The 12620-nt window shown below is 49.4% G+C and overlaps 1 protein-coding gene across 1 annotated transcript in view; it reads right to left on the bottom strand.

The window, feature by feature from the left end:
- The window catches only part of LOC131492395 (liprin-alpha-1-like), a 42013-nt gene extending 29821 nt beyond the window's left edge, over positions 1-12192 (bottom strand). Inside the window, 2 exon segments of the mRNA XM_058696023.1 lie at positions 27-95; positions 12085-12192. Of these exon segments, the coding sequence (XP_058552006.1) occupies positions 27-95; positions 12085-12192 (177 nt within the window).
- Positions 12193-12620: the final 428 nt, after the last annotated feature.

The following is a 12620-nucleotide window of genomic DNA, read 5'->3' as shown; positions in this document are numbered from 1 at the left end:
GCGGCACTGGGTCCACCAGAACTCACCTGCCTCGATCGGGACGGTCTTCGGAGTAACAGGGGCCCCAGGGCGACATCTTCGTAGGTGGAAGACTTCTAGCAAGGGAGAACCCGGATGCTCAGAAGGGCACCTCCCTCGCCCTCCACAGCGCATGCGGGCTCCTATCGCCCTCAAGAGCCCGCCGGCCTCCCGCCCACCTCTCCGCCTGGCAAATGCGCTGTGGCGCCAGCACCAACGGAAACTACTGCGTCAGGGAGGAAACACTACCCGGTGGGACGCTGCACCGGCAGAGACTCCTCATCACGCACCCGCCGGAACGCACTCGGGTACAACGTCAGAGGCGAACCCGATCTCAGCTGCGGACCTTGGGCGAGGGACACACATCAGCACAGGTTTGGGGCTGTGACAAAGGCATCGCCCTGGCGGGGGTTGCGGATACCTGCTCAGGGGAGAGGCTGTGCCTCAGTAAGAGCAGGAATGTGTGTGAAATCTCTGGAGGATCCTCTCACGTTTGCGAAAACTGCTCTAGAAAACTAGCCAAGAAGCCAAAACCACCCCCAAAAATATGCATGGGCGGGTCTCCGTGCAATCATAACCCAAGTCTGTGCTCTTTCCAAGCCCCTCCCCCACCCCGCTCCTCAGCCACCGACAGGGGCTCGGGAGCCTGTAAGAGCCCCGATGCCGCTGATGGGCCACGTTTGGGCCAGCTTCGGGACACCCTGGGCTACATTGGAGCCTCGCTGCTCCTGATTGTCCATGTTTCCCAAAGCGCGAGACCCCCCACCCCTTGTCGCTTTTGGAGGACACACTGTGTCCCAGCAAAGCAGCAGTGCTGACTGCCCACCCACAGGCACACTCTGATCCGTGTCAGGTGGCATCTCAGTGTGGTTTTGATTTGTAGTCCCCTGATGAGGAGTGACTTTGAGCATCTTTTCTTTTTTCTTGTATTCAATATAATTTATTGTCAAATTGGTTTCCATTCAACACCCAGTGCTCATCCCCACAGGTGCCCTCCTCGATGGCCATCACCCACTTTCCCCTCTCCCCCACCTCCCATCAACCCTCAGTTTGTTCTCAGTATTTCAGAGCCCCTTAGGGTATGCCTCCTTCCCTCTCTGCAACTTGTTTCCCCCTTTCCCCTCCCCTCTGTGAAGTTTCTCAGGATCCACATATGAATGAAAACATATGGTATCTGTCTTTCTCTGCCTGACTTATTTCACTTGGCAGAACACCCTGCAGTTCCTTCCACGTTGCTACAAATGGCCAGATTTCATCTTTTCTCATTGCAAGTAGTATTCCATTGTATATAGAAACCTCATCTTCTTGATCCATTTGTCCATTGACGGGCATTTAGGCTCTTTCCATGATGTGGCTATTGTTGCAAATGCTGCTATAAACACTGGGGTACGAGTCCCCTGTGCATCAGCACTCCTGAATCCCCTGAATTCTAGCAGTGCTATTGCTGCGTCATCGGGTGGATCTTTTTTTAATGTGGTGAGGAACCTCCACACTGTTTCCAGAGTGGCTGCACCAGTTTTTCTTCCCACCAACAATGCCAGAGGGTTCCTGTTTCTCCCCATCCACTTCAGCATCTATAGTGTCCTGATTTGTTCATTTCTGCCACTCTGACCACCGTGTGGTTTTGATTTGTATTTCTCTGATCATGAGTGATGTTGAGTATCTTGTCATGTCTCTTGGCCATCTGGATGTCTTCTTCAGAAAAGTACCTATTCATGTCTTGTGCCCATTTCATCACCCGATTATTTGTTTTCAGGTGTGGAGTTTGGTGAGTTCTTTATAGGTGTTTGGATACTAGCCCTGTGTCTGATACGTCATTTGCAAATATCTTTTCCCATTTCATCTGTTGTCTTTTTGTTTTGTTGCTTGTTTCCTTTGCAGTGCAGAAGGTTTTTATCTTGATGAGGTCCCTACAGCTCATTTTTGCTTTTAATTCCCTTGCCGTTGGAGACGTGTCATGTAAGAAATTGCCACAGCTGAGGTCGGAGAGGTTTTCTCCTGCTTTCTCTTCTCAGCTTTTGATGGTTTCCTGTCTCACATTCAGGTCCTTTATCCATTTTGAGTTTACTTTTGTGTACACTGTAAGAAAGTGGTCTAGTTTCATTCTTCTGCATGTTGCTGTCCAGTTCTCCCAGCACCAGTGGTTAAAGAGTCTGTGTTTTTTTTCCATTGGATACTCTTTCGTGCTTTGTGGAGGATTAGTGGGTCTGAATCTGGGTTCTCTATTCTGTTCCATTGGCCTATGTGTCTGTTTGTGTGCCCATACCATACTGTCTTGATGATTACAGGTTTGTAGCAGAGGCTAAAATCTGGGACTCTGATGCCTCCTGCTTTCGTTTCCTTCTTCAATATTACTTTGAATATTTGGGGTCTTTTGTGGTTCCATACACGTTAGCATTATTTGTTCTAGCTTTGGAAAGAATGGTGGCACGATTTTGATGGGGATTGCATTGAATGTGTAGATTGCTTTGGATGGTATTGACATTTTTACAATATTCATTCTTCGAATCCAGGAACATGGAATGTTTTCCCATTTCTTTGTGTCTTCTTCAATTTCCTTCATAACCCTTGTATCGTTTTCAGCACACAGAACTTTTATATCTTTGGATTGGTTCATTAGTATGTTGAGGTTATTGATAGGTATTTTATGGTCCTGGTGCAACTGTGAACATGATCAGTTTCTTTAGTTCTCTTTCTGTTTTGTTTTATTGGTATATTAAAATGCGATGGGTTTCTGTACATTGATATTGTGTTCTGCGACTTTGCTGAATTGATGTATCAGTTCGAGAAGACTTTTTGTGGATTCTGTCAGGTTTTCCAGGTAGAGTATCATGTGGTCTGTGCCGAGTGAACGTTTGACTTCATCTTTGCCATTTTGATGACATGTATTTCATTTTGTTGTCTGATTGCTGCTTCTAGGAATTGCAAAGCTATGTTCAACAACAGTGGTGAGAATGGACATCCCTGTCATGTTCCTGATCACAGGGGGAAAGTTTTCAGTTTATCCCCAGGAGAATTATATTAGCTGCGGACTTGTATCATACATCGCTTCTATGATGTTTACATATGTTCCTTCTATTCTGACTTTCTTGAGGGTTTTTATTAAGAAAGGATGCTGTGTTTTGTCAAATGCTTTTTCTGCCGGTATTGACAGGATCATGTGGTTCTTACCTGTGATTTTCTTAATGTGATGTATCGTATTGATTGATTTCCAAATATTGAACCAGCCCTATAGCCCAGATAGGAATCCTACTTGATCATGGTGAAAAATTCTTTTAATATGCTGTGCGTTTGTTTTGCCAGTATCTTGTTGAAAATTTTTGTAGTCTTATTCATTAGGCATATTATCCTATAGTCGTTTTGTTTTTGTTTTGTTTTTTTTTTTTGCTGGGTCTCTGTCTGGTTTGGCAATCAAAGTAAAGCTGGCTTTGTAGAATGTGTCTGGAAGTTTTCCTTCCATTTCTATTCTGTGGAACAGCCTGAGATGGATAGATATTAACTGCTTTAGATGTCTGATGGAATTCCCCAAGGAAGCATGTGGTCCAGAAAATGAGATAAATCTTAGGATGCAATGACTAGGACAACTCCCAGACAAGCTGATGGTCTCAGGAATAAGATATGGATAGATATGAAACACATATGGGTACGGCAAAGGGAAGCCTCCGTCAGCTACCGTGGGAACCCAAAGGCAAGATGCCTGTGTTATTACCTTAGAAATGAGGGAAAGCTTCTGGAGTTCACTGTTTTCCCTTGCCATCCTATCAGTGGATAGTGAAGACAGTCATTCCAAGGTAACAGGCTTGTGCTGTAAGCTAAGCTCAGATGTTTGGAACAGGGCTTGGATGCAGTAGTTCATGAATGGTCTCTTTCTGTGCTAAGCAGGTCCTCGACAATATTGCCCATGGTGAACCAACTGTTCTTCAGAGTGAAAGCATCTTTAATGGCCAGGGAGGGAAACAAGTTGGCTAGCCATCATTTCTTCTACCAGCCACCCAAACACCAAGTACTCTCAGGAAGGCAATCCTTCCTTTGGGATCCAGAAACTGATTGCTCTTGGTTAGCACAGACCAGATTCAGAGTTAGGAGAGGCTGGCCCTCACTATGCAGGGGACAGACTCAGTGCATTACATGAGACTCACGACATGGTTATTGGGTCACGGCCTGGGAGGGGTGCTGAGCGTTCTCGACCCAGGGCGCTTGGACTCCAGATATACTTGGGAGAGAGAGAGTGTCAGCTCCCAGGGCTCAGCCCTCCCTAGAAGCTGGGGGATTGTGCTTCTCCCTCACGTGGGGCGGTGTGTCGTGTAACGAGCATGCCTGGAAGATGCTCTCCTGTGGGTCACCCAGATCGACAGGCTCTCAGGATGGCCCCTTGAGCAACCTCAGCAGCATTAGCAGTAGCCAGGACTCGCTGCACAATGCCCCCCAAAAGAAGGTCATCAGTCTTCAGTGTGCTGCTTGCTAGGCAAGAAACAAAAGGTCCACCCCGGCCACGCTAGTGACAAGACCGCCTGAACAGGTTGGTGTCCCTTGCGTGGCTCTCGCATGCGGGAGGTCTTACTGGCATCGTTCCTCTAGATCCGCAGTCACTCGACCTGCAGACCCCTCCCCCTTTCGGGAGACCTCACGTGGCTGTTGACACCCCCCGCCTCCCATTTCATCACTCTGCTTCCCCACAGCCGCTGAATTGGAGGTTGAAAACCCTCCCAGGGTGCTCTGGGACTCAGCAAATTGGGCGGACAAGCTGATAACCACAATAAACTTTAAAAAATAAGCATTGTGTTATTTGTCATGTGGCTGAGCAGTTCTCAGCGTACCTGGTTTTGAAGCAGTGGTTGTTTGTTCAATGTTCTATATAGCTGCAAATAGGTTATATCTCCTCCACAGTGAACCTGAGGCCCGTATTCAACTATGGTCCCTAGAGGACGTAGAGCATGTATGAAATCTGGAAAGGACCCCCGAGGATTCCCAGTCCACCTTGAGAAGTTGTGCAGGGAGGGCGTGACCCCAGAGCACTTGACTCTGAGCCTGGCTCCTGCACAGATGAGTTTGGGGCTCTGGGGAAGCTACGTAGTAGCATTCCTGTGCTTCTTTTTAATCACTTGTAAATGGGAACAGTGGGAGCACTGCAGTCTCGTGGCTTTTAAGAGTGTCTGCATCTAAATATCCACGAGATACTATGATCACAGAAGCTCCATCTCATTATGTGTAACTGCAGCCCCTGTGAGGACATGGTCAGCAGCATTCAGAAACTGTCATTCATCTGGTGGTCTCTCTGGCGTACTCACTAGGTTGCCCTCCTTTTTCCTTCCCCTGTGGTTTTTGAGTTTCTCTTAAATAAATAGACTCTGACCTTTGCCATCTATTCAGTACCTCTTATTTTTAACTGGTCTTGATTCTGAGAACGAGTAACAGCAGTGGGTTTTGTTTCTTACCAAGCAGCTGAGGCGCTGTGATGCCCGGGATGGGATCCAGAGGAGTGGTGCGGGCATATCTCTCTGGGACTTTCCACTGCAGAGCAGGTCGCATGTGGGTTGAGCGTGTCTCAGAGCTGAGTTAAATGGATGAAGGAGGCAGGCTGAGACCACATCCCAGTGATCCGACAACTGAAAAATAAAAGTGAGCCCTCTTCAACAGAAGAGGTGGTTTGCAGTTTAGCGGGGTGAAGCAGGAGGCGGGCCAAGGGGTGACATTGGAGATGGGACAACGGGATGGGGCCTTGAGCCAGGGAAGAACTCAGTGGGCTCTGTGATACTGGACAGCAGGCAACGCATGTGGCCACTCTTCAGTGCCCTGAGTGCCTGCGAGGTCTGGAGTGGGGTGCCTCACGTCCACACTGGGCCCACAGGGCCCCTTACCGCTAGAGGCCGTTTCCCCTTCAGCCCCCGGACTTGTCCGTTAGTTTCTTTCTGTCTGCCTCAATGTAGTCTCCTTCTCAGAACTCATAATAAGGATCATGACCGGCACGCTGTCAGTTGTAGTTCAGGTGAAATGCCGTTATTTCTGTTACTGCTCACAATTCCGTAGGAACCCTCAGGCTTTTGGTTCCCTGGGAATGGAAATTTGTAGAAACTGTTTAACAGTGGTCTGATTTGAATGTCCCTATGTTTGAAGTGTATAAAAGTGTTTTACACTAACTTGGATAGTTGCCACCTGACTGTATGCAATTTGATACTGAAAGTAGACCTTTTGCTCCTGGAATCATGCTGGGAAAATTCTGTCCCTTAGATGTTGCTGATGTGTTTTCCGTTCACATCCTTATACTTTCTGTAATGAAAACACTAAGATTCGTGGTAGTGCCTTCTGGTTCTCCCACCCCACCGCTCCCCGAAATGTGTATTTTTGTAAGTTCAGAGGTAACAAAAAGTGTGGGTTGGCTGCTTTCTGCGTGGAGCCTGCTTTGGGTCGTCTTCCTCCTTTCTCTCTGCCCCTTTCTCCTCATACACACTTGTTCTCTCTCTCTGTCTCTCAAACTCTAAAAACAGGGGCGACTGGGTGGCTCAGTCAGTGAAGCATCTGAGTCTTGGTTTCGGCATAGGTCGTGTTCTCACACTTGGTGAATTTGAGCTTCACATTGGACACAGTGCTGACAGTGGGGAGTTTGCTTAGGATTCTTTCTCCTCCTACCTCTCTGACCCTGTTCTACTCTTGCTGTTTCTGTCTCTTTCAAAAATGAAAAAAAAAACTATAAAAAATAAATAAACAAACCAATTAGCTATTGAGAAACCAATAGTTTCACAGAGATGAGGAGTTTGGTTTCTTTCATTTTTGGTGTTTGACACGGATAGTCTTCAGAAATATTTTTGACATCATAACACGTGGACTGCAGCCTGGGAATAGAGCCTGTAAGTTGTATTTTTGGGGTAGCCTGATATCTCACTGCAATCCAGGGCCTTGTGCTCTGGAGGAATGTTTCAGTTATTTATTTGAAAAGACACAAAACGTTGTATTCTCCTTCTACAAAACCAGGACTGATTTACTCCCACACCACTACTTAAGACTGTCGTGGTTGCCATAAGAATGAACACATGCTTGTGAGGAGAACAGGGCAAGGGAAAGGGTGCTGTGGGACTGTCCCAGCGTGTGGCACAGTCTGCAGCTTAAAGACTATTTGGAAAGTGAAAAGGTAGTCTCTTCTATGGCAGGAAGGTGATTTCACATAGACAGTGGAGCAGGCCCAGGCAGCCCAGGACTCTGCTGACTTGTGCCCGGTCAGGGTCCTGGCACAAGTGTGGCCCTGTCTCCCTTTAGCCCCTGGGACTGCCTTCTGTGCAGGGGGCCCTGCCTGATGGCTGTCAGGAATGTGGGTAAATACCTGTAAACAAAATTGCAGAGCGAGGTCATTTTAAAGGGCTGGTAACTTTAGTATACACTTTTGTTTTTTTAATTTCCAATCAGTCTTGATTTCTGGAGGATGACAAAACTTTAGGAAGGCACCTTCTTGGAGAAAACAGTGTAGACCCAAGGACATTTGTGACTTAGCTGCTGGGTCACAGAGACTCTCCCTGCAGACTTCTGGGCCACTTCCTCTCTGTCCTCTATGCAGCCAAAGAAGATGCAGCTGGTCGTCGGTCCGTGACATGCTGACCTGCCCCAGCCCCTCGGCGACGGCGCCACGGGAGGCTCTTTGACTGGAATGTGAACAATGGTGGAGAATGGCCGACTTCGTATGTAACAAGGCTGTGGCGCGCTCAGACTTCAATGATCTATGATGACTCCTAACTTCTGCTTATCTGCTTGAATATTAGTGTGCTCTTCCACCTACTACAGCTAGGCATCGTGGGTGTCCTCAGTGCGTTGGCTCTATCAGAGCCTAGTCCTGGGGGCCTGGGCAGCTTGCCTGGAGTGACCCGCAGAACCTGGGAGCTGAGGCCGTGGCAAGCCTGGGCGGGGGGGGACCTGGGCCAGTCCTCCCCCCACCCCTGCCCCACGCCCACCCTGGGCTCCCTGGCACCACAAATCTCAGACGAGCAATCAGGAAGCACTGGGCTCCCACCGCGCGGCAGGGTGCTGGGTGTGCACCCAGGAAGAAGGCGCGAGACCCTGGAAATAATGTAGTGCAACTCTAATAAAGGTCTTAGTGTTCTTATGGATATCAACTTTTTACATTTGTTTGTGAACAAGTTTAAAGAGTGGACCTCATTCTCCATTTGTAGATTTTCCTTACGTTTTTTATGTTTGTTTATTATTGAGAGACAGAGAGAGAGAGCATGAGCATGGGAGGGGCAGAGACAGGAGAAGACACAGATTCCGAAGCAGCCCTCATGAGGCCACCTCAGGAGACTCTGGCACAAGATCCCTCATAGCTCAGGCGACTCTGGGATGGTTCCTTCCCTCCCCGCCACAGAGAGCTTATGGCCACTGGGTCAAGGGATGGACGCCCTGACCCATGGCCTTGTGTGGAGGGCACAGTTGACAATCGCTGGGATTTCCTCTTCCGGTACTGTCTCTCCCGCCAGGGCCGATGGTTTACTAACTGTGAAGGATACATAGTTACTTTCTGTGGAGTAACACTTCCCTTCTCCTTTCTGTCAGGGCATAGTTAGGTCATTCTGTGTCTTCCTGTTGAGAACCTTTGCTGGCTGATCTTTAGTTTCTGCACTTCCTGGTCCTTAGTGTTAAGTGTGAGGTTTGAAACAACAAAGTGCTTCCCTGCGTTTTACATCTAAGATTCTGTTTTTTTCCCCACCAAAGCTGGGCAAGCCTTCGGCATCTGAGAGTTTCTGGAAACAGACCAATTCCCCACAGGTACAATAGGTTACACATGGTTTATTAAAACTTGATTTGGTGAATCCAATGATGCTGAAAAAAGAAATGTCAGATGAGAAACAGACCAAGCACCGAGCAGATGTCCGAGGGATGTGGCCTCTCTGAGAACACGCATTAGCCATCCTTGGCTGTGCTCCCCCATACTGAATGTTCCGGGGCTTGCAGGCCTTTCCACAGACCCGCCAGGTCCCACCAAATACCCTTGACTCTCCTACCGCTACACAGTCCTCCTTGAGGCCACTGTACCCTCATCACTGCTGACCTTAAGGTCCTTTCTTGTGTGTCACGTCGAGTGTTCTGAATGTAATTGTGACTTCACACTGTCCTCCTCGCCTTTTGCTGGCCGAGTCCTGCCACCTCCCAGGTGGGTGCTCCGCGGTACCGGGAGGGATCTGTCCCCATGGCCTCTGCAGAGGGGCAGCAGGCACATGCCCAAGAGGGATTGTTGCCTCCTTCCTGATGATGTGGCTTCACTTGATGGTGTTTCTCAACATCTCTGACGTTCTGCTTTCTCTTACCCCCCTGTCGCTTGAGTCCTCGGTGGGAAGAAGTGGCATGGATTCTGCTGATTCTCCTCCTTGTCTTCCTGCGGCACCTTTCGCCGTCCTGACTTGAGGCCGGCGCTGTGTCCACACCAACCGGTGCGTGGGCAGATTTCAGCGGGAGCAGGGAGGCTCCATCCTGCCCTGCTTCGGTGCTTGCTGGCCCTCGTGCCCTGTCCCTTCTCGGTGGATCTTACCTGACTCCTCTTTTAAGAACATTCATCCGTGTACTCCCCAGCCCCCTCCCTAGGGAGTCCAGGGTGGTCTCCAGGTCCTCCACGTAGCTGCACTTACAAAGCCTGCTTTTCCAAATAAAGTCACGTGCACAGGTTCCAGAGATTTGGACATAGATGGGACCACCTCCCCAGTCCACCCATTTCTGGAGAAGGCCTGCTCTGCCTAGTCCTACCCCGGAGGCATCAGGGTGGGGAGAACGGGCCCAACCCTCCCACGGGGAAGAGGACTCTCGGGTCACACGACAGGCCCTAGACTGTCCAGGCAGAAAGCAGAAGATGGAAATGGTCAAGAGGACCTCCGGTGTGCATCAGGATTACTGCCGGTTGATCTTTTCACTCCAGTGTGCTGGGCCTCTCCTAGCCACGAGCGTGCGTGTGCCTGGTGGGGGTGAGTGTTCTCTGCTTTGGTAGAAGGCACTTTCAGGGACCCGTGAGACAGGAACCACTCTGGAAAGGCACTAGGACGTGCGTGGGAGACAGTGATGCAAGAGGAAACCATCCTGCCCACACGTGAGAGGAAGCAGCATCAGGCCTGGACGCCAGGATGCCAGCCAGGCTGGGCTGTGGTGAGGGCCAGGTGCAGGGAGGCCTGTGTCCCACTGTGCTGCCTCCAAGGCCCCCGTCTGCTGAGCCATGGGCATGGTGGCCGCCCACAGGGTTTCAGGGCACACACACCAGAGCACATCCAGCAGTTAGAGGGTAGGTCAGCCTCTCCTGTGCAACCGGTGGCTGCTGTCCCGCTTGCTTGGATTGTTTTCAGTGCGTCCGGCCAGCCATCCTTAGAGGAGGCGAACAGAACCTTTCTCCACTGGTGCTGAGGGGAGGCCCACAGCCTAGTCTCTGTGTTTCAGGGCCATGGCTCTGGTTTTCAGGCCAGGATGCTCTCGGAAGCTTAAGTTAAAGCTATTTGTAAACATTTTCAGGAGAATAAAATAATGTCCATTAATTTAAAATTTTTTAATTAGGGTATCCTGGGTGGCTCAGTTGGTTGAGCGTCTGACTCTTGTCCTCGGCTCAGGTCACGATCTCATGGTTTGTGGGTTTGAGGCCCGCATCGAGCCCTGGGCTGACAGCACAGACCCTGCTTGGGATTCTCTCTCTCCATTCCCCCACTCACGCATGTGCTCTATCTCAAAATAAAGTTAACAAAAATAAAAAAATTTTTTCACTTGTAATTAAAGCAGTGAGTGAGGCATTGTCACATTGCAAAAATAGAGGGCTAACGTTGTCTTAGTCTCCAACATCTTATTTTCTTTTTTATTCATGTTAATTTTTAAACCCACGGGGCTGTGGGTGTGCATTTGGTGGCCCAGCTGCCCAGCCCCCAAGCTTAGAGCTGTCACACTGTGGCCAGAGAACTTTTTGGGTAGCCTCTGAGACCGTTCTTCCAAGCGTCTGTGACCCCGGGCCCGCTCTTTCATGTGGAATCTTAGGAAGGCCACACCATGTCCATTCCCCAGGAAGAGGGGTGTTGATGAGATCCACGGGAGACTGACCCTATTTTGTGCTATGAGTCACCAGTGTCCTTCTGTCTCCCTTTTCCCAAAGGTGATTTTCCTCTTGTTTCATTTGAATTGTCTGTGTTTCTTACAATCCCCTGTGTGGGCTTCTCTCCTCATTGACTACACTTTTCAGAATGATGTAAGTGGAAAAGAGCAGAGATGGGGGCCAAGACCGTGAAAGTTTCTGGGCACCATGAGCACACCAAGGAAGAGACTATCTTAATGCTGGTGTGAAATTGGTCTTTTGAAAGGCAGAGACACAGATCAGGGGGACACAGCTTTCCTGTGAACCCACACTGGCACGACTTGGTCTGTCTTGGGAGCTTATGTTCCCACAACACGTGACCCTGTGCTTCTATACATGTGTTCGCGTAGGTATGTGGTGGCTTAGAATCTCCCATCACAAACAGTTCCTGTATTGATGCTTCTAGCATGGTGTCTTCAAGAGCAGAGATTTCATCAGGGGACTTGGTCACCTACACTCTCTGCACGTGGGCGTTCCTGCCACACACCATGTCTTTGAATACGTTCGACCTTAAACTCCCCTCCACGACGCTAATTTTCCTGCTTTGTCACTGTGCGTGGGGTATACTGGAGAGCTGCTTTCTAAGTCCCATGTTCTCATGAAAAGCCCCAAATAGGAGAGCCGAGGGATTGTCCCGTGGGAGAGCGGGCCCTGCACCTGACTCGGCATGGCCTTACGCTGCCACCTCTCCCGGTGGTGTTTCCTAGTCAGGAAGTGTAGGTAAAAGGAACCTTGAAACTGTGCTCAGACTTTTCTTTAGGATGCACCGGCTTCCGATTGGATCTTCCCATCCCTACTGTGAGGGACCATCCCTCTGATCTGTTTGGGTCACCTGCGGTGCTTGACTTCCTTGGCCCCAATATCTTTCAGGAAAATGAACCTATTCTTGGCTGAGGCAGAGCCAGGAAATCATTCCCAAAAGAGGGTGAAGTCTGTCGTGTGGGTATTTTAGACACAAGTGTAGGTTCCTCCCTGACTTGCTGAGCCCACACCTTCCACAGAAGCCCCTTGAGGATGTCGAGGCCCTGGGAGCCGACTCCTGAGCCGGTGAAGTCACCATTGCTCTCATCGTCGTTTCTGTTCCCGTGGCTTTGAAACATGCTGGATGTTGGGAGAACCCCTGGGACAGTTGTGGGCACCCTGTGGCCATTCCAGTTGTTGGAGCCAGTTCCACCCCCATCACCATTCCCAAGGACACTGGGCAGTGGCCAGGGCTCGTTTGCTTTTTCGCTATACTCTGGGATTGCCATCCAGATGTGTGGACGTGGTGACCCCTGGACAGCCCTGTGGGGTGGCCTTTGTGCCATTTTGTGGTCCCTTGATTGTGACAGCTCTAAAGGCTTCTTGACCTGCCATATTTTGACCACAGCTTGGGATCTGCTTCACTATTCCCAGTGTTAAATGTAGAAAGGGGCTTTAGATGATAAATTCTGATAGTCTCTTAGGTCACCTTCGAATATGTCAGAATATGTAAACCCAGTAGTACTTCAAGTAAAGAGATGTTGTCTAAACATTTTGCCTCACTGTC

Source organism: Neofelis nebulosa, chromosome 13, assembly GCF_028018385.1.
Source record: "Neofelis nebulosa isolate mNeoNeb1 chromosome 13, mNeoNeb1.pri, whole genome shotgun sequence".
NCBI lineage: Eukaryota > Metazoa > Chordata > Mammalia > Carnivora > Felidae > Neofelis > Neofelis nebulosa.
The sequence above is the reverse complement of the archived record's forward strand: the minus strand, read 5'-3'. Positions and strand labels throughout refer to the sequence as shown.